General features: G+C 38.7%; 1 protein-coding gene across 1 annotated transcript in view; it reads left to right on the forward strand.

Annotated features, from left to right (window-relative positions):
* The first annotated feature begins 10,132 nt into the window (after positions 1–10,132).
* TMEM212 (transmembrane protein 212) overlaps positions 10,133–22,965 on the forward strand; it is a 145,375-nt gene continuing 132,542 nt past the window's right edge. Inside the window, exons 1-3 of the mRNA XM_063104095.1 lie at positions 10,133–10,294; positions 18,063–18,122; positions 19,066–19,389. Coding sequence (XP_062960165.1) covers positions 10,133–10,294; positions 18,063–18,122; positions 19,066–19,389 — 546 coding nt within the window. The remainder of the gene's footprint in view (positions 10,295–18,062; positions 18,123–19,065; positions 19,390–22,965) is intronic.

Genomic DNA, 22,965 nt, shown 5'->3' on the forward strand with positions numbered 1-22,965 from the left:
GTTTTGCTTTTGCTAGAGAGATTTTGTCTCAGTCTTGGAATGAACTTGAAAAATAGGAATTGTTAAACTATGCTAAAAGTAATTTTTAAGCAAGAGCAGGACCCATATTCACCTCTTTGGAATTATGTAAATGAAACCTACTTGGAAGACAGAAAAGGATGGAAGAGATTAGTAGATAATGTTAGAAAAATCCATACAGTAGTATTTTTTATAATTTTGGTCAATTGAGCATTAAGAAAAACAAAGGGCAAGTAAGTATTCTGCAATGTGTGGATGCATGTCTACGTGTGTGTGTGTGAATGGTAAGTCTATTTTCATAGATCTTACTATTTCTTACCCCTACATACAAGCGCATAGACTTCCCTACAATTGATCTATATAGAAGTGAGTTTGACCAAAGATGACAGAAACTTCTTCAACCTCTACTACAAGGTTTCTCTTCTTCCTGCCATTTCTAAATATTTATTCCCAAAATGGATTCTTTCAAAAATTCTTCCCCCCTTTCCTTCACAGAAAATAGACAATTCACTTGACACATAAACACCTCTTACTCCAAATTCACGAGAACATAGATCAGGATTTTGACCTAACACTTGAAAAGTTGCCCATCGCTGATATGCAGCATAACAAGCGAAATGCAAAAGTCATAGTGGATACTACTTTACATTACCTTTGAAGCTCTAAGGGGCAGGGAAATGAGGACCTGTGAAGAGAGAATTGGGAGAAAATGGAGAGTTTGCTCTGTTTTTAAATATTCTAAGTGAATGTGGTATAAAAACCACAAAGCATAGTTTTATTCTCAAAGGATGTAAAGGAAATAAAATCTTCAGAAAAGAAGGGCTGGGTTTGTGCTAGGGAGAGAGCTGGCAAGAAGAACATTTTGTAAGAAAGTTGTCTTCAGCCAAGTGCTTAGTTCTTTCAGCCTGAGGCCAAAAATATAAAAAAATTTAAAAACCCTCTCTTTAGGACTAGAATGAAGGGTTTATATTATAGATTATAGTAGCTAACTCTGTGCAAACTGTTTCTCTCCCTTTGACTCTAAGCTCCATTATATAATTAAGATGTTTCCATTCTGGGCTTCGGTCTTCCACTTCTCTTTCTGCTAAAAACCGAGGGCTGTTATAAGCATCTTTACCTGATTATTGTTATTCTATATAGCTACTGGTAAATAACCAAAACTGAAAAACAAAGCAAAAAAAACCAAAAACATGTTTAGCAGCAATACACTAGACATTGTTTGGTTACATATACCCAGAAGATTTTAAACTCAACATTAGATGATTATAACACATGTGATTTGTAGAACTTGAACATTTATGCTGAACTTATACCAAATTTATCCAAGTTTGAAGAACCAAGTAATGATGTCGAGGATTCAAACTTACGAGCTCAATTTTTCATACTTAAAAACGTAAAGGTGAATTAAAATTTTCCTCTCTTCCTAAACTATAAATTTCTTGAAGCATGGTCTGTTTTTCCTTTTGGTATTATCACTCAAACTTTGAACAACTGAACTAATCTAAGTAATGACTCATCTGTCACTAGATGGGGTTAAAGCATTTCCGTCCTCTGTTAACATGGGGAAAGAAAGGTTCTAGAGGTTGTCCTTTCTTCCACTCAGTATGTGTGGGAGTATTAAACCCCAAATAGAACAGTGTTAAACTTTTTTTCATATTTTGTTTTTCTATAAACAAACTTTATCTGTGGCCTTGTAGCAGACAGTCAGTTCCAGGAAACACACAGCTAACAATGTCATTCCCCTTGTATTGCACATAATATAAAAACAGAGTTTAAGTAAATATTTGAATTAGGACAATTTGAAATGTTTAACTTTGGAGTAGCCTTTTCCTAGCATGTATTGATCACTTCTTTCCAGGGTGACTGTTTCAGTGAATTAAATAGGCCATACCTACTCCATTTAAATGAAGCTAGTAACTTACAATATAGTAGCGGAGTGCGATTTTAGAAATTTAGCATTTTCAGAATGGACCTCAGATTAGAAGATTAAGCTCCTATTGCATATCAAAGAAAAGCTGGTCTATAAATAGCAGTATAGCAACACCTAGTGCTAAACACAGATATAGCAGAGAGATAATCAGTCACAGCAGGTTTATTAAATTTTAGGTTAATGTTGCAATTGAATGGATCTTTTTCTTGGTATTTTAACTGGAATTATTCTGTGAAATGACAGGCTTGGACTGGCTGATCTCTAAGGTCCTTGCTGGCTGTGAGTGATTCTCCAGTTGGGGTACTCCTACGTACTTTTCATTGTTATTGCCCCACATTCTTTACAGTGAACTGGCCCATTAGCGAAAGGGGACTTGCTTAGGCCTAACTTTTATCTTTATATCAATTAGCTTTGTGTGGCTAGTGAGGAAGAAATGGAAGGGTTTATGTATAGGGACAATGCGATGTGGAAATCTCACAAACATCCTTTTCTCCTATTGTGCCTTGCTAAAAAAAACAAAAAATAAAAATAAAAATAAAGGCAGGATACCTGGGTTGTTAAAAAGAGAAAAGACAGCGTGGGTCTTTCTATACAAAACTGCAAAATGATACCACCAATCAGCCATCAGTAGGTGGTGTTTACATGGTGTTACCCAGCTCTTTGTGTCATAAGAATGCACTTAGTTTATCAACATCACTATTTCAAAAAAGATCACGATATCATCTGTATAGAAACACAATAGGAGCATGAGTTTCCATAGCCAGATTCTCCCAAGTAAAAATGTTAATATTTTTATTTCATTTTTCTGCAAAATTAGGGGGAAATACGTATTTTCTATGGAAAGTGGTCAGATGAAGTAGATAAAACCTTTGAATATGTGCAGATACATAAAACCACAGACTGAGTGAAAGATCCATTAAATTAGATAGATCATGAACATGAACTGCTTTAAAAGTCGTCATCACCAGTAGATTAAAAAGGTGCATATCAGAGCTTTCTCCCAGCAGCAGTTCTTGCCAGACTCCCAGGTGGTTAGTCTGTGACCTTGTGCTTTCCTCTGTCATGTGCTGATATAGCAAAGCCAAGATAATTCCAGCCAGTCACTTCAGTGCACCTCTCCTTCGCAGTGCAGTTTAACAGCTGGGTAAGCTAACCTGGAAGATCTTCTTTGGTTTTCATGGACTTTTATGGAGAAGAGGGCTGGAGGGGTTTAAGGTACCAAAGTATCACATGTTTCTAAGGGAAGGCTGAGGAGCTAGCTTTCACAGCAAAATTGTCTGTATAAACTAGCGACTATGAGAAGCAGTGGCATAAATTCATTCATTCAGCCATTAGTTCATTCATTTGACAATGCTTCCTAAGAATCTACTACAGGCCAGGCATTGTTCTTGGCTCTGGGATGCAATAGTGAACAAAACGAAGTCCCCGCCTTCGAGGTTCTCTTTCTAATTGGGAAGACACATAGTAAACAAATTAGTCAAGAGCTATGGAGAATAAAGTCAAGTGGTAATCAGGCCATGAAGAGCAGTAAGTCTAGAAAAAGGGATGGGGAGAGAGAGAGAGAGAGAGAGAGAGAGAGAGAGAGAGAGTGATGAGGGAACATTGTAAAACACAGAGAAAGAGCTCTATTTCCTGATCAATCAGAAACTGATTTAGAGAGGTTCACCCCACCTAGGCACTCTTGGCCAGTGGATGGGGCTTTGCCTTTGAGCTCTCTGCCACACCAGGTCCTGTTGAATATCCATCTCCATTCTTACTCCATCTACACCACGAACTCCATGCCTGCACATGTCACCAGTTCCTTCCTAGCTTTTCACCCCTTTCAAGAAGCAAGGAAGAAGAGTAATTCGGTTTTACGTTCTTTCATTCCTTGGCCATCTTGGTGTCTGATGTGTTTGTTGACAAGTTTTAATTATTTTATGACACAGACAACAGGAGCTGTGCTGACATCACCCATTTGTCACTCACAGGCTCTTAATGATTCAGCTGGTAGATGCTGGCTCTGGGTTACTGCTTTGTTATGTTCCACTGGGGTCAAAGTGAGGCCTCCTTAGAGGAACGCTGGGTGAAGTCTCTCAAGCAAGAATTCAGCTGGCCAAATTACAATGTGCAGTGCTTATGATGTGCCCGTTGCTTGTACCAGGTAGAGGGGACAGTGGTTGACATGATCTCAGCCTTCATGGAGATCACATTCTAAAAGATAAAGTCTTCTTAGAGACAGGCAACCTGGCCACGTAGGTGATTTTGCTCTTTTAGGATTTTAGTCATAGAATCATAGAAATAGAAGGAGTCTTAGAATTTATTCAGTCCAACATCCACATTTTACTGAGAAGGACACTGAGACACCAACGTTTTCATTTAAGGGCATACAGCCCTGATCTCTTTCCACTGCACCGAGCTGTTCCTGTTTCTCGGGAGCCTTACATACAACAGCCATTCCAGTCCATCTGCACAGCAAGAGCATGAGCCCATGCATGAAGCACTGGAAAATAGAGAACTGGCCACAGCAATGCTCTAGATAGAAATTTGGGGATTTTTATATCAGTGCACAGAAACAAAACTTTGGTTTTAGTTCTCTCCCTTGGTTTACTTTTTAAAAAGAAAAATAGTAAGGAATCTTTGTTCAGTTCTTTTCAAACATAACTGGGAGTAGAATCAGCAATTCCGGGAACATTTCCTTTGTGCATATGCAGCATCATCCCTATTCCTATTATGTCCTTGATTTGAGTACAGCCCTACGCACTTTGGTATACTTCATGGTAAAATTTTCAGATGTACATATGTTTTAAAGAAGACATAGCACCCCTGTATACTGATCTAGTGGAGAAAAATAAAAATTATGAACTTCAGAGTCATGCATTCTTAGGTTCAAAACCAGAATTCGACACTTACTGGTGCTGTCACCTCCATTATTTCACATCTCAGAAGCTCAGGTTCATCCTCTGTAAGATGGGAATAAGAGTGATGACTGTCAAGGCTTCAGCAATGCGTCCCCTCCAAGATTCCCCCCTTTTGCCTTTTACATCGGTGTAACTGGACCGAAAAGTGTGCTCAGTTTCTCACAAAACAGTTTGGTTCTTTCATTTTTCAAAAATGCCAAGAGAAGGAGCTAAATAAATATACGTTTCCTGTTTAAGAGGACTTAAAGGTTTCTCCCTAAAAACATTTTTAAAACAAGCTAATCAGAGAATATTTGGGGATATTTAGCACTTCCCCTTTCTCATTTTGCTTTTTTGCCCCTTTGCTCTACTCGTTTGCCTTTCATCCTCCCTACAGACATCTCTCATAAAATGAATGGCCCACGGCTTCCATCGTTCCTCTGTCCCCAAATCAACTCTGTCCAGGCCCAGCCTTTGGATCTGTGAGTGATGCAAGAAGCTGTTTTTGGCTTCAGGAATGTTTTCCTCTATGTTCTGACTCCTCTCTGTCCTTCTGTCCTCTCCATCTTTTCTCCACCTCTCTTCCCCAGACACCCCCCTGTCTCTCTCTTCCTGTTTTCTTAGTTTCTTCCCTTCTCCTTGGTGTCCAAAGCACCAATCAATCACAGCCGCTGTCCCCATCCGAGTTCTATCTGTGGCTCTTCTATCTCCAAGATAAAACAAGAAAGGAGTGGCCTTTCCAAAAGACAGACAATCTTCACGGTAGCCCGTGGGAGGCTGCCCGGGGCGGACAAGTCTGCCAATAAGAGCATTTCCTCACAGCTGCAAGGCCTGGGAGGGGGAACCCACAGCTAGCTGCAAGTTTGCTGGCAACACAATTAAGTTGTTTTGCTTCACAAAAACATGGGAAAATTCTGATAAATTCCAGATGATTTCAAAACACATTTGAGGGTCAGATATACAAAAAGCAGATAAAAATCTCTGAATTAGGTAAGTACAAGTTGATGCACAAATCTCTATTTAGGTCCAAACATCTTGCAGTTTGGAAGGCTTTAAATTTGACAATTCCCAGGTAGGGACGATAAAAATTGAACTTCGCTCTCCTTAAACCCCCAGCCATTATGAGAAGAGAGGGTTCACTCAAAGTTGAAGTTGAACAGCTAGTAAAAAGCAGAGAGAAATGTGCATTATGAATGAGCACTGGAAAGGTTTTAAATCCAGTTATGAGATTGGACTGAAGACACAAAAGAATATTAAAAATACCCACCATTGTGTCTGCATAGAAGGTGCACCGTCACCACATAACCTAACACACCTGTTCCATCATTCTTATGCTAGGAAGACAGGTCTGCCTTTGTGCCAAGTGAGGAAGAGCAACTTCTGCCTTGGGATCCCTGCACTGTGCCTCACATGCATCAATATCATCATGGGTTATTGAGCCTGATGGCCGAGTAAAACCTAGGCCTTTCACTTTATGCAGAAAATAAATCTAAATCTTTTTTTTTTTCTTCTCCCAACTTTTAATTTTCAAACCTGCAGAAAAGCTGGAAGAAAGCATAAAGAACACTAAGATCACCTAGTTTCACCAATAGAACATTCTTTTATATAAATACAAGAATATTTCAAAAAGCTCATGGAAAGATTCATATTACCTTAATTCTATTTTTCCACAAACTTTTTGAAATACCCTCATATAATGCCATTTGTCCTCCCAAATATGTCTGGAATGTTTGCTGTTTTGTAAAATTGATACACTAGTATTATCTAATAGAGACTCCATACTTAAATTTCTCCGGTTGTTCCAGTAAACTTTTTATCGTCTTTCATGACTTAGACAATTTTGAAGAGTCCAGGCCAGTGCTTTATAAAACGTTCCTATAATCTGAATTTCTCTAATTGTTTCTTTGTGATTAGATTCAGACTAAACATTTTTGCCAAAAATACTGCACAGATAATGGTGTGTTCTTGCAGTGCATCATATCAGGAGGTAATGAGTCAGTTTGTCCTGTTACTGGCAATATAAAGTTTGATCCCTTGGTTAGGGTGGTAACTGCAATATTTCTACATTGTAGAGGTACCCTTGTGTATTGTAATTTTTCCCCCTTTCATCTGATGGTTTTAACATCCATTGATGATCCTTACCTGAATCAATTACACACTGATGTGTTAGCAGAGTGTTAATTTTTCTAGTTTTTTTACTCCTCTTGTATATATCAGATGGAATCTTCAGAATCAAACTCAAGTCTTTCTGACACCAAAGCTCATGCTCTTCACCACATGAACTACCTTTCTAATATGTAAACAAATAAAGCTAGTCATCTGACGCTGCTGGAAAATAAAACATTTTAATTTCGTCTCTCGTTTAGAGCTCCATTTTCTTTTCTCTTGGCACAAATGGACCCCTTCGTAGCTTTGTAACCTACTTTAAAACCACAAGACTATAGCACTTGCAGAGCTGTTATTTTTAGGGCTCACATGTGAAGTAATTTTTTTAAATAGGTAGAGAATGTCCACATCAGGTTCTCTTCCTCAGCATGCTCCCACCCCCTGGAGGGTCCAGTTTTGCTTGCTTGCGTCCTTGCTTGCTTGCTTCATTGATTGATTTCTTGGGGAAGGGGGTGTTGGAATCAAAATGTCAATTTGGATTTATTTGTTTAGTTGTTTTGTTTTTAGTGACAAAGCTGGATTGAAGAGTTGGGTGGACCTTTCCCCCTTGTTCCCTGAGCCGAGATCTTGGGATCCCCTGGGTTGGGGAGAAAGTAGGGTCTGCAAAGCAGCCTGCAAAGACCTTGACTCCGCCACCTCCACAGAGAACTTACAGACTCACCTTCCAGTAAGTTAATGCCAAATGAGAGAGATAGAGGGAGCAGGTGTCCTGCTAGCCCTGCTTTCTGCTGGGACACTGGGCATACAGAAGCCTGGGACAGGAGCAGAGGGACACTTTCTCTTCTTTCCCAGGAGCTATTCTCACTGAAAGTGTCCTTGCTTTAATGAAATTAAAGTGAATAGACTTCTGTGGGAAAAAACAGAGAGAGAAATCTCTAGTTCTATCTCCATCCCTTCCCTTTGTTAAGTGGCAACAACTCTTCTAATCACTAATAAATTCAATTTACAAGTCACATTGACCATGTCAGGGTTAGACTGTGAGTGTCACAAGCACTTAAAAAGACCCCCAAAATTAAAACAAAAAATATTCTCTGTTTGCCATCTTTGTACTGTTTAACATGAGTATTTCAACAGTCTTTATTTTACAAACATGCAAACAGGAGAGAGTGATCTGACCCACAGTATATTGACATACCATGTAGCTATAACCTTGAGATAAAAAGTAAAGGAAAAAGTCAAAATAGTTCAAACCAAATACTAACACAAACAAGTCTTTCTTCACTCTAGACCTGTTCCCCCTGTATCGAGGGAACAAACTAGCATTTGCACACCCTGGCAATGGTGGACACACATAGAGCTACACTTGTTCAGCTCCACAGGACCCCAAATGCATAGCTGGAAAGCCTAATGAATGAATCAATTAATTCAACAAATACATATTACTGTATGTACTTACTCTGTGCCAGACACGGTTCTAGGAGTTGGGGATGTCTTGCATATTTAAGGGATGTAGAAGACTTGCAAGGTCTCTTGTGGAATTTATCTAGTGATTCAGAAAAAAAATCAGAGAGTGTAGCCCATAGTATTGAGAGGCGATGGGAAACAGCAGCTATAGCAGAAAGCCTGAAGTCGTTTCCTGAATTCCGTGTATACAAGAATGCAACCACTTCAAAATCTAGGTCAAACTGTGGAGTGGCTTATTAAAGATACAAAGACAGGAAGAAAAATAGCAGAGAATCAGGGAGAAGTTCTTCTCCCCACACATGGAAGGGTCCTTTGGGAGTTCTTACCAAATTGATCAGGAAGAGTCAACCCTAATGTTTATGAGATGATGGATAAAAGAAACTGTAATGTCTGTGCCTTTATCCTGTGCTGAAAGAACTCCAAAGATGGAACATCCAAAATAATAACAGGTGACTTCTTGAACATCTTTGCTATGCTGAGCTCAGTGCAAAATATTTACATGTATTAGCTCATTTAATCCTCTCAACCAACCACTGGGTGAGATAAATACTAATGTTATTGCTATTTTCCATATGAAGAAACAGAGCTAGAAAAGTTAAGTAACTTGCCTTTGCCCAAGGACACAAACTTGGTAGAGACTGGAACCATAATCAGATTCCAGCTCTGTGACTCAAAATCCATATTCTAAACTACTGTATTTCCATCCATAAAAATTATTTTTTCTCATTTTATTTAAGTAAAAAGAAAAGAAGTATTAATATTGAATAGGAAAATTATTCAGAAAGTGGTCTGTGTTTTCCAGATATTATCTTGGAAGAGACATTCAAACATATCCTATCAATTGAAAGCAAATGCACACCACTTTCTCAAATGCGTGAAAAATTAAAAGATGAACTTTTGCAACTGCTTAAATGTACATAAGTCTAACATTTCAAATTAGAATTATGATTCAAGAATGCATGGAGATCAGTATCTTATTCAACTGATAGATTACTCCTCAAAGTTTATTTTATTTTGCAACTGCAAACATTTCCACCTTTGCACTTTACTTGAAAACTGAATTAATAATAAAATAACCAAGATGAAGCTGGTTTAGTGAAAACAATGCATAATTCCATAATGAAGCTTATGCCTACTGGGGGATGAATCCGTACCAAAAAGCTTTATCAAAAATTCAAAAATAATTGTAGTGGAATTAAACTTACGGAGGAAGTGAAGGTCTTGTTTTTGCTTTAAAGCATTTAAATTAAATGTAATAAAAAGTGGTCAGAGTGCTTATTTTTACTTTTTTTGTGGGAAATTGTGCCGGGAACGTGGATCTATCCTGCACAAAGGATGTTGGCTTTATGCTGGAACCACCAGGCAGGTTGAGTGGAGACACAATTAGCTCAGTCAGCAAGCCTTTGTATCAGATTAAGACAGGAAGTGGTCACTCCCCAGGACACGGCAACATGAGGGTAATCAAGGCAGCAACGCCAAGACAAGGAATGAGTTCTCTCTCACTCTCTGAGATAAATTAGTATTAGAACTTTCATTGTGTCAAATTTACATCAAGGATTATTTTTTTACATTTCACCTTTGGTGAAACAAATAGAATCTTATTTGCAAGTAGATCAACAGTCCACACTATCATGGCTACTGTCTCAAAGAAACTTCTGTTTATCGAGGCCTGCAACGCCCTCATGTTTTAGTAACAAAATATCTTTGAGATCGAGGACTCAAGTCACAGAGAAAAATGGAGGGACTATACCAGGTTGCTGGTCGAATTCTCGTTACTCTGGGGAGTCTCAGTGTGTTCTCTGGAGTTACTACTGCTTTCTTCCCTGTCTTCTCTTACAAGCTTTGGTTCACAGGATGGAGTGTTTGGATTGCTTGTCCCATCTGGAATGGAGTTTTGGTAGGAAAATATTTTATTAAATATATTGAGAGACCCAGGAAATATATTTTTAATCTACTTATTAAATAAATATGTATTAATAGCCTGCTATGTCCTTGGGTTACAATGGAGGATAAAACAAGGTCTTGATCTCAAAGGAGCTCGGTCTTGTGGGGTGTAATGATGGTGTACAGATCGGGGGAAGCGGGATTGTGGGAGGGTAGACTGAGTAAGAAAACCATTGGGTGTTGTTTTTCTTTCTTCTTTTCTTTTCTTTTTTAATACATTCTTTTACATCTACCACCCCAGTCTTGACCTTCCTTCTTTTCCCCAGCACCTACCCGAAACCACACAGTCGTTCAAAAAAATATTTATTAAACTTCTCCTAAAATGAAAAGATGGCAGTCATATTTATTCAAATGGCTTCCAAACTTTTTGTTGATGACTCAGAGTCAGAAAAATATTTTACATCAGGATCTGAAATATACATAAATGCATCTTCATATTTCTCTCTAGATAAATAGATATATGTTTATATATGTGTGTATATATATATATATAAAATAAACAAATCCATGCTTAACCATTTATGTGAAATGCATTGATATTTTCTATTCCACTTAATTTTTTTTAAATTCTGATTTTACAACTGACCCAGAGTTTAACAAAACCATAATTGTGGTCCAACCCTGCATTCTTTTCTTATAGTTCTTTGACCATCTCTGCAGTATATGTCATAATACATTCAACAAGTATTGGTGATTTTAATTGGTGATTATTGAATGTAGGCTTGTTCTAGGCCAAATGTCTGTTTCACCAATTAGGCCCAGAGAAATGATATGATGTGTCTCTAGCACATAGCCAGTTGGTGGCTATTTGATTTCAGGGGCAGCAACAAGGGGAAGTGGAGTCAGAGATACAGGATCTGGGGAGGAGGATGTGTTCAAATCCTGACTGTGATGCTCTCGGTATGTGGTCAAAAGCAGGACCCTCAGTCAACTAGTTCCTTATTACCTTAACCTGTAAAATGAAGAATTTTGCAGGGAAAGAGAACCCACATGTGAAACTGTTTAACCCTAAGATGCTCAGTGAATATGAACACAATTTGAACGAAGATTGTATAATAAAAAGCTTTGTCAATTTTAAAGCCCTACTCGAATGCTAGTTACTATCATGCTTTTCATTTGCGCCTACTCTCTGTCCAAACCCTTTTTTCTTCATCCCTTGCAACTTGCCTCACTCTCCTGTCCTATGCCCTAATGACCTGCCGGGTTCCCATCCTGTTACCTCCTGGGCCCCATCTCCTACCACTCTTCCCTTAGCTCATTTCTCTCCCATCACATTGGCTTCTTGCTGTTTTCAAACATGCCAAGGTGTGTTTCTGCCTCAGGGCCTTTGCACTGCCTGCTCTCTACCTGATGCCTCTTCCTGAGCTTGACTCACTCCCTAACATCCCTCAATTCTTGATCAAATGTCACTTTCTCACTGAGGTCTTTCTCATTATCCTATTTAAAATTTCAACCCTCTTCCCCTGACTGGCATTCCCAATTTCTCATACCCTGCTTTATTTTTCCCCCATAACCCTTATCACCATCTAGGATACTATACAATTTTCTGATAAATTATAGATTACTATGTAATTTATTTATTGTTTGTTTTATCTCTCCCCAACCCCCTCCAAAGTATGTTGTACATGAACAGAGATTTTTTTTTTTCTATTTTGTTTACTGTTATATCTCCAGAACCTGGAACAGAGGAAGGCACATACTTAGATGTTCAGTAAATATTATTTAATAAATTTTGTTGAATAAGTGACTGAATCCATGCTCTCCATTCTTATGGTACAGAATTTATTATGCAGTTGAACTTTGATGAAGTTGCAAGGACTAAAGGCCAAGCTGGTAATTATATTAAAGCAGGAAAAAAAATCCTCATGAGAAGGAAAGCAATAGAATGCTCACTCTTTCAATAATGCCTAAATTTGGAACAACGTGATTTTTTTTCCTAATGAGTTTTCTTTTTTTTTTTTTTTTTGTCTTTTTCGTGACCAGCACTCAGCCAGTGAGCGCACTGGTCATTCCTATATATGGGACTATATGGGATCCGAACCCGCGGCGGGAGAGTCGCCGCGCTCCCAGCGCAGCATTCTACCAAGTGCGCCACGGGCTCGGCCCTCCTAATGAGTTTTCTACAGAACTACAGTTTTGTCTCATCAGGGTCGACTTCACAAATTTCTGATTCATTCCACAACCTCCCTTGCCAATCACTTCTTAACTTGCCTCCAAAGTATGTCTTCCTCTGGTGAAAAGATAATTTGTACATTTCAATCATGCTGGTATTTCTTTTTGCAAACGACTCCATATTTCTTTTGAGACTTGTAAGAGATTTTTGCATGTGATACAGTACTTTGTATTTGTTCAATGCCTTTCATTCAAGGCTTTCTAAATACTTCACAAATATTGGTCCTCAGATTCTCCTAGCTCCATTCTGACAGCCGCATGATAAGCAGTTTTCCTAGAATTTCTGAGCTAGGTTATTTAAAGGCATCAGCTGCTAGAAGGTATGCAGTGAGGAGATCACAGTACCTGAAAGACTGAGCTCTATTAATCCTAGAAAATGTGGCTTATAAGTCAAGCTCTGATGAAGACTGAAGGACAGTGGGTTTAAACATAGGACCTGTGACTGGCAAGTTTAGTGACTTGGCTAATGGTGAGCCGCAGCAGTGCACACAGAACCTTGCTTAGAGACAGGAATTTGGGAGAAAGTGAGGGCTGGCTTTAGCCATGGAGTCCCCAGTTTTCTCAACTGCTAGACTCAAGTCTCTTATAGCTTCAACAGTCATGTGACTTCCAACCACTTGTTGAAAAACCAGAGCCTGACAGTGGTTACAGCAGTAAAAACAGCTTTTATTCGAGATGATTGCAATAGGGAAAAATAGACCTCAGTATAGCACTGGGCTCAATTCCAAATATAGCATGGATAAGTAGGAATTTATAGCCAAAGAGCAGGATAGGGGTCAGTGGATGGAAAATTACTAAGGGGAAACATCATGGGTAAAGGGGATTCTGGCTGAACTGACCTAATAGTATTCTTGCAGAAGACAGACCAGAGTGATCAGACATCACCTGGAGAATGGTAGAAGATGTGGAACCCGACTAGATGTGGAGAGTGATCAGATACTGCGGGTGGAGGATTCCTGATAAAGTGACTTAGCAGGGTTCTTGTTAAAAATAGATTTTATAAGGAAGTGCACAAATGGGCCTAGGAGAAGTTTTAGTAACCTGACTAAAGTTTGGTCAAGCGAAAAATTTTTGTCAATGGTAGGTTTTCTACTTAGATATCTTACGCTTCTTTAAATTCAGCTTTTCTAAAAACAAATTTATCATTTTATCACCCACGCTAATTCTTTGTTCTCTAACTTCCCTGTCATTGTCTTCAGAACTCAATTTAAAACCCTGGAGTGACTTTTGACTCAATCCTTTCCTCTAAACTAGCCCCTTCCAAACTGTAATGCATATACAAATAACAGGGGTTCTTGTTGAAATGCAGGTTATAATTCAGTATGTCTGGGGTCTGCAAGTCTAATGAGTTCCCAGAGGATGCCCATGCTGCTAGTGCTAGTACTGTACTTTGGGCATCAGTGCCCTCAACCAGCCCAACTCCAGCCCAACTCAAATCAGTTGCCATATAGCTTTGACTTTTATGAGATATATCCCTATGCATTCCTTCCTCTTCCTTCTCATTGTGGAGCTCCCCATCCCTACTACTTCCCACTCCTCTCTGATTTTATGCCTGTATACCTTCTGCTGTAGATTGGACACCCCCCCCCCAACCTCACTGAAGCTTAAATCCCCACTGTCACTGTTGAGGGTGGGAAATCCTGCTATGGTAATTGAAAGGTGGGGCCTTGAAGAGGCGATTAGAGTGTAGTACCATGTAGTAGTGAATGGATTAATAGTGGTGATCAGGGACATGTTTCTGAGGGCATTGAAAGGACAGCATATGAGGAGGTTAGTCTCTCTCTCTGCTCCACCATTTCTACCATGTGAGACCCCCGCATTGTTGTAAGCCACCACCAAAGAAGGCCCTCACCATAAATGTGCCCTGGACTTTGGCCTTCCCAGTCTCCAAAACTGTAAGCAATAAATTTCGTTTTCTTACAAATTACCCAGTTCCACTTAATTTGTTATAAGCCACAGAAATGGACTAATACAACTTCCATGGCCACTGTGGGAATCTACTCATTAGCGGATTATAAAGTCAATCTATTGGGTAGCTAGGCACAATCACAATGAATGAATAGACTAGAATGGAATGGAATGCAATGCAATAGAATAGAATAGAGACTATTAGAATGCATCACACATGATAAGGGTTAAGTATTATTTTGGTTAGAAATAGAAATATTTATAACTAGGCCACCATGCAAAATGTATTATGTACCATAGGTGGAGTTCTTTTTAAAAGAAGTCTGAAGATCAGGGTCCTACAGAGCCCTCTAGGCCTCACTCCATTTGGCACATCTTTCTAAGCCTCTTTCGTAGTCAGGCTGGCTCCTCTTTCAAAAACCTTTAGTGGTGCTCATGGACCCCAAACAAAGTTCAGATATGCAAGCCTAAATTTTGAGGCCCTCCTGGCCCTACTGTTTCATGGCTTTCTACTCCAATTTTCTACTCTCCCCTGCCAGGAACTGATCCTCCGCTGGTCCGGGTTTGCCAGTCACTGTTCCCCAGGCATGACTTCTCCTTCCTCACCCTTGCACGTACTGCTTCCACTGCCCGGACTGCTCTCTCTCTGTCACCCCCCATTTAAATCACATCCATCCTGCAAAACTGCTTCAGATCCTATTTCCCCACGGTGACTCCACCATTGATTTTTCCTTTAGAGGTAGTTTCTCACCACTCAGCTCTTCTCACATAGAAAGTGCTCATTTTTCTTACCTAATTTTGTAGACAGTCTTATATGTGCATTATTTTCACACCTGGGCTGTAAATTCCAATGAGATTTGAAGCCACTATTTGTGCAGTTATTTGGTGATCTTACTCATCTTATTTAGCCTCTTTGTGCCTTATTTAAAAAGTGGGAGAATATCTATATGAGAGGATCATTATAAGGATTAAACGAGTTAACACATGTAAAATGTTTAGCATAATGCCTTGCGTATATTAAGCACTCAACAAATGTTAACAGTTATTATCATTACTTTATCTGCACAGTGCTTATTACATCCCTTGTTTGTAGTAAACCCACAACAGATGTTTATAAGTGAATACATTATCCCACATTATTATGATGCCTCTAAAAGTTTCTGTTTCTGTTGTGACTGCTCCCTGCTTCCTTCACTTCATCTGCTTCTGAGAACTGCATCCTTTACTCAGGCAATTTAAAGATTTAGTGGGAGGGCTCACAATTAAGCAATCCAAGCGTTAGCAGCAATGGTTGCAAAACCCAAGTAATATCCCTGGAAGAGCTCAGAGAGCAACTCAATAGCGTATCAAGAAGAGCTGAGCTACTTGCTTATGTTTTTGAATGAAATAGGTAAAATTATATGCACATAGATGAATGCTAAAATGGAGCATGGAAAATGAAAATAACTTAAAGTCTAGGGATTATGGTTTGACATTAATGTATATTTAAGAAATAGTTAAAGGAAATTTAAATAAATGAAAGCAAGTGTTTTATTTTGTTTATAAAAAAAGAAGAGGAGGAGGAGTTGTGAAGGAGGAGAGTGCAGGATGGTGCCTTCTCCTTGTCGCTCCCACTGCCACCAGCAGCTCCGCTCTGTCCTTCCTCACAACCTGGCTGCCTCGCCTCGCGCAACTTTTCACGTTCAGACACCCCCTCTCGCATGTTTTCTTCTCCCTCTCATCTTTCCTACCCTCAAATCTCTTCCTTTTAAATTCTTCTCCTACCTGACAATAAAACTTACAAAAAAGACATGGAAGAAGTCAAAGGGAAGGCCGGGACTGGCGGGGGGAACAGCCGGCGCTGTCTGCGGTGCCTGGCGGGGGCTCTGGGCCCGCTCTCGGGCTGCCATTCGCAGGCTGGATTTAACAAGGTACTGAACTGCATTCATACTCAGCCGCTCCATGAAAGATCTTTTTCAAGGTTTTGTGTAAACAAAGCAAAATTCAAGCTGGCAGCTACAACAGAAGTAGCAGGCGACTGCAATTCGGCTGCATTTTTCAACTTTTGAAAGGAAAGAAACAGCCCATGCCAAAGTAGTTAAGGCAACCTGGAATCTAAGCATCTGCTAATGTCAGCTATCTGCTGGGCGTTAAACCAGCAGAGGAGTGTGAGCCCATCTCCTTTGCTTTTATCTTGCTTCAGTGTTTCTCTTTCTGCTGCTAATGACAGAGGGGGGGCATGTGTCAATTGCAGGCCATGCCTCACCAAAGCATAGTCTAGCCCCAGGCTTACACCACAGAGAATCAGTGTTAGGGCCACGGTTGCTCTCCATAATTCTTCTGTTTTGTTGTACTACTTATGCTGGCTCAACCTCCATAGGGTCCCTTGGAAACTCTCCTCTCGGAGAATCAAGACAGGAACCTCTTTGGACTACAGATGGTTCTGTTATTATCCATGGGAGTTTTATGGTATGGAGATGCCAGGTCTGGAATTTCAGGCTCAGCTACATGAGAAGTTTTGTGTGAGTGAGTATGGGTGTGTGCTCCCCTTTCTCTCAAATTCTCTGCATCCAACATTCAAAATACAATGTGCCAGGAAAATGAAAAGCTAAGTCTCAAAACAATAAATATGCCAGACCCAGAGCTTCAAAAGCAGCATATCACAAAACCGTATTTGTAAAAGCACTGATTTTCCCCCTTAAATATGTTGATTCTATACATACAGTCGTGTTTATTTCTCTGTCAAAACCCAAATTGTGTTATTTTTAGATCTATCCACATTCTATATCTTATTTTAGACACATCTCTTCCTGATTTTCTCTCTTAAGCTCAGAACATCCCTTGGTCAAGAGCAAATGATTAATATGGATTGGGAATAAACGATTTCCAGTCTTAATGACCACAAAGGTCTCTTTCATCAGACCTGGTGCTGAATCAAAGAGCCCAGAGATTTTTTTTTTTTCATTATCTGCTGCTCAGTTCTGGTGAATTCTCCTTTGGTTAATTATTTTCATTCTGTGCTTTGGGTGTGTTTTCTTCAACGGAGACTATAAAGAACTCTCTTTTAAAAAGCTGGATACCACTGCACCCAGAACAATAAACGTCACATCAGTATTCATTCTAGTGATAATCTTTGTCATTTGAGAAACAGGGATCATGCATGTGTATCCCACCAGCAGGCTGAGGCTGTGGAATCTCAAAAGAAAGCAAATAGCAAAAGACAATGTCATGGCTGAGAGGGTTTTCAGGGTTCTGTGACAGGTTTCCATTCTCGTTCCTCCCATTTGCAATTTTAGCAGTTTGTGAGAAAGATGAACAATAGACAATTAATCAAAATAAAACATATGGCAGAAATTATAAAGCCAAGCTTTTATTACGGTGACACCTTACAGTAGCAAGGTTATAACTGTGATGGCAAAGGCAAAGTAGAGAATCAAAGAATGAGCTTATATGAATCATGTCTTTATGACACTAATGGCTTATTTTCCTCATTGTCATCACAGTTTCTTTCACGGATGATGAGGAGATCAGAGCTGTAAATCCATTTAGCCATTTGCTGTTCCTTCTAGTTTGTGATAAAGTTGTCAAACTGAGAGACAAATTGAACTCTTTGCAACTGTACGTTCTATTGTGGATGTTATTTTTCCATTTTCTTTTCACAGGCCATCACGGCTGGTGTGCTTCTGCTATTGGCTTACAAAGAGTGGACCCAGAGATACCTGGTAAATCTATAGGCTAGAGTGGGATGGTAGAGTAGGTTTGAAGGTCAAATCACTACCAGTTCAGGGTGGAACTTAGAGAATATGCTTTCCAATTATAATTCAATTTGGTTTAACTGAAGCCTTACTATGATGGATTTCATCAATAAGCTATTTTTTTAAATAAATAATTATCTGGTTTCTACTCCAAACATTTTCTACAAGTTCTTATGATTATTATTGTATTTGGGAAGGACAGAGCCAGTGTTAGTGCTCCTGAATTTCATTTTGAAGGGGATGGATTCTCTACTTTTAAGAATGTATTTTTAATTCTCAACTCCTCAATCTGAGATCTTCTTCCAATCTCCCTGTTATCTCTTCCTCTAAAAAAGGATGACAAATCTATGATATCTTGCATTTTAACAGTAGAAAGCCAGGTAATTCCATGATACAAAAAGATTACCTTATCCGATTGTAAATTTTATTCCCACAGCTAAGGTGATTCTTCTCAAACCTTAATGTATATGTGAATTAACTGGAGATTCTAACTCAATAGATCTGGGTGAGACCTGAGATTCTGGATTTCTGCCAGGCTCCCAGGATGTCAGTGCTACTGGACCATGGACCACACCCTGAATAGCAAGGTCCTAGAGTAGGGATTCTGTTTACTCATCTTTGTTCGTCTTATCCCAGACCAGTTCTCTACACATATCAGAAGATAAATAAATAAATGTTTATTGAATTGAATGGATTTCATTTTTGCCCCAGTTGGTTGATATGCTGTTCTCCCATGGTGCAGGTTGGAGATGAGAAAACAAGGACCTAAAGACAAAGTTGTAGCCTATTTCTCCTTCATGTCCCAGTAGGAGAGATTGAAAGCCAGCATCTCTTTCTTTCTTCATATTGCTAAGAAGCTTTTGAAGTATCTCACCCCCAAAGTGACAATGTGTTTCTGCTTTATTTTCAGTGGGAAGCTAGTTTCACCTTTGTGATTCTGAGCATTACGGGATGTCCATTTCATTTTGCGATAGCCTTGAAATCTGCTCTCCTTGGCCCATATTGCTTCTACTCGTTTTCAGGGGTTGCAGGAAGCAATTACTTTGGTTATGCAGTTGCCTTTCCTTTTCCATATGCAAAATTTCCATCAGTTTGTGTGGACCCACCCCACTATGAAGAGTACCACTTGACACTTCAAGCCCTCGACATGTGTCTGAGCTTTGCCCTGCTATGTGCATCCCTGACATTGTTCATCAAGCTTTCTGCAAGACTTATCCAGAATGGACACATAAATGTAAGTTTCAGTGAGGAAGTGCATGCTGAGTGCTAAAATGGAAAGTCTGGTTTATAAATACTTATTCTCTCTCTGTTATTTACCACTGTATCCTATATGACCTTGCTATCCAGTGTCTGGCATGTATACTTGTTCAATAATTGGTTTTGAATGAATGAATGAAATACATTGATGTGATAAATGAATGTATGTTTGTAAGTAGCACCAGGCAATTTTTATCTCAACCCACAATTTTAAAAATTATTCATAGGAATGAGAAAATTGTATCCACTCTCACCACTTCTATTCAATATAGTACTGAAAGTCCTAGCCTGAGCACTTAGGCAAGAAAAAGAGAAAAAAGAACCAAAACCAAAATAGCATCAAAAAGAATAAAATACTTAAGAATAAATTTAACCAAGGAAGTGAAAGATCTGTACACTGAAAATGATATAATATTAATGAAAAAACAAAGACAAATAAATGGAAAGATATTCTGTGTTCATGCATCAGAAGAATTTATATTGTAAAAATGTTCATACTACTCAAAGCAATCTATAGATTCAGTACAATCCCTATCAAAATTCCAATGGCATTTTTCATAGAAATAGAAAAAACAATTTTAAAATTTGTATAGGTCCACAAAAGACTGTGAATAGCCAACATAATCTTGAGAAAGAACAAAGTTGGAGGCATGACACTTTCAGATTTCAAACTATATTACAAAGCTATAGTAATCAAAACATTATGGTACCAGCATACAAACAGACAACAGACCAATGGAAAAGAACAGAGAGCCCAGAAATAAATCCACACATGTACTGTCAAATAATATTTGACAGAGATTGCAGGATTACACAATGAGAAAAGGATTGTCTCTTCAATAAATGGTGTTGGGAAACCTGGCTATCCACGTGCAAAAGAATAAAATTGGACCCCCTATCTTACACCACTCACAAAAGTTAACTTGAAATGGATAAAGACTTAAAGACCTGAAGTAAAACTACTAGAAAAAAACATAGGGAAAAAGCTTCTTTACATCAGTGTTAGCAATGGTTTATTGAATATGACACTAAAAGCACAAGCAACAAAAGGAAAAATAAACAAGTGGGACTACATCAGACTAAAAAACTTCTGTGCAGAAGAAGAAACAATGGCTAAAATGAAACAGCAGCCTGTGGAATGGGAGAAAATATTTGCAAACAATGCATCTAATAAGGGATTAAAACCCAAAATATATAAGGAATTCATACAATTCAATAGCAAAACAATAATAATAATAATAATAATATGGTTTAAAAATGGGTAAAAGACCTGAATACATGTTTTTCCAAAAAAGACATACAAAAGGGTGAACAGGTACATAAAAACGTGTTCAACATCACTGATCATCAGGGAAATGCAAATCAAAACCACAAGGAGATATCGCTCCATACCTGATAAAATGGCTATTATCAGAAACACAAGAAATAACAAGAGTTGGTGAGAATATGGAGAAAAGAGAACACTTGTGCACTGTTGGTGAGAATATAAATTGGTTTAGCCGTTATTGAAAACAATATGGAGGTTTCTCAAATAATTAAAAATAGAACTACCATACAATACAGCAATCTCACTTCTGGGTGAATATCTGAAGGAAACAGAAGCACACTTCAAAGAGATATCTGAACATGTTCATTGAAACTGTAGTAACAATAGCCAAGACATTGTTCATTGCAACATTATTCACAATAACAACCAAAGTGTCAACAGATGAATGGATAAAGAAAATATGGTCCAAATGTGTGTGTGTGTAATGAAATATTACTCAGCCTTAAAAAAGAAGAAAAACATTCCATCTGCAGCAAAGTGGATAAACCTTGAGGGTATTATGCTAAATGAAATAAGTCAGACAGAGGAAGAAAAATACTGTATGATTTCACTTACATGTGGAATCTAAAAAAGGCAAACTCATGAAAACAGAGAGTAGTACAGTTGTTGCCAGGGGTTGGGGGCTGGGGAAAACAGGCAGATGGTGGTACAATGGTACAAACTTGCAGTTGTAAGATGAGTAAGTTCTGGAGACCAATGTATATCATGATGACTATAGTTAATACTGTACTGTGCACTTGAAATTTCCTGAGAGTAGATCTTCAATGTTCTGACCACACTCACACACACAAGGTAACTATGTAAGTTAATGGATGTGTTAACTAACCTGTTGTGGTAAACATTTCACATTATATATATGTAGCAAATCATCATGCTGTGCATCTTAAACTTATATTATTCATCAATCATACCTCAAAAAAAGCTGGAAAATACAAGTATTTTAAAAATAAAGTGTAAGGGGGCTGGCTGGTTAGCTCAATTGGTTAGTGCGTAGCCTTATAACACCAACATCACGGCTTCAGATCCCCCTGCTGGCCAGCTGCCCCCCAAAATAAATGAATAATTTCAAAAAAAATAAAAAATAAAGTGTAAGAAACACTGAACTTTTTATAAGTAATGAATATGTGTTCCTTTATCTTGTTCTAAGTTTAAGAATGTAGTCATAAGAATGTAGCATTTTTCCCCCCTGGGAAAACATATGTTAAGATAAACCAACCTTGAATTTTAAACCTAAACTTTTGTATAATGCTTTGCAACGTTATTTTGCAGTTTACAATGTTGGATTAAAATCAAGAATTTAGGGCTGGCCCGTGGCTCACTTGGAGGAGCGTGGTGCTGACAACACCAAGTCAGGGGTTAGGATTCCCTTACCGGTCATCTTTAAAAAAAAAAAAAAACAGTCAACAATTTGCTTTATTTTATCCAATTAAAATTTACACAACAAAAAATTACTAATAGAGGCAAATACTAGGAGCTTTTTGCAAAAATTGATTTTGACAACATCCTTAATATTTTTCATGTTAGTCCAATATACCTTAATTTAACTTCTATCCCATGAATTCAGAAAGGTATACATGCTCTGTGGCTAGAAAATACAAAGAAGAAATTCTCCCACTGTTTCTACTCCTACCCGAGCACAGAGGCTCATGTACCCCAACATCAAGTTTAGTTTTCTAACTTTTTTCAGGAGGGCTAATAGAAATAGGAATGACATAATAATAGAGTGGTTACTGTCAGTGTACTTCCCAATTGTAAAGACAGGATACTGAGTCTAATGAGTTTATATAATTTGCCCAAGGTCATACAGCTGATAAGTAGTAGGGCCAGGGTCAGAACACAGAACCGTTTCTCCTCATCAAGCCAGGTCCATCCTGGACCTCCTTCTCACCGTCCCTGCAAACCCTCCTCCCCTGCTGGTCTGTTGAGGTGCATGGCTCTGGCCTCCAGGAGGATTGGAACAGGGTCTCTGAGAGAAGAGTGCAAGTGACCTTTGGTTCCAAATTCTAAGTCTGATACTGATGCTGATCCTTTGTGGGTTGAACAGCCTTTCTTTGGGAAGAGATATTTCCCACTGCTAACTCTCATGCTGGCTTTATGATTCAGATTAGTATCATATCTGGGTCAAATGAATTTGAGAAATACTAGCCAATTTTTTTTTCCAGGTTGATACTATCCACCCCAACCAGCAAAGCTGGAATACAAGGATTTGGCATTCTTAATGCCTTT

Source organism: Cynocephalus volans, chromosome 1 (genome assembly GCF_027409185.1).
Source record: "Cynocephalus volans isolate mCynVol1 chromosome 1, mCynVol1.pri, whole genome shotgun sequence".
NCBI classification, from domain to species: domain Eukaryota; kingdom Metazoa; phylum Chordata; class Mammalia; order Dermoptera; family Cynocephalidae; genus Cynocephalus; species Cynocephalus volans.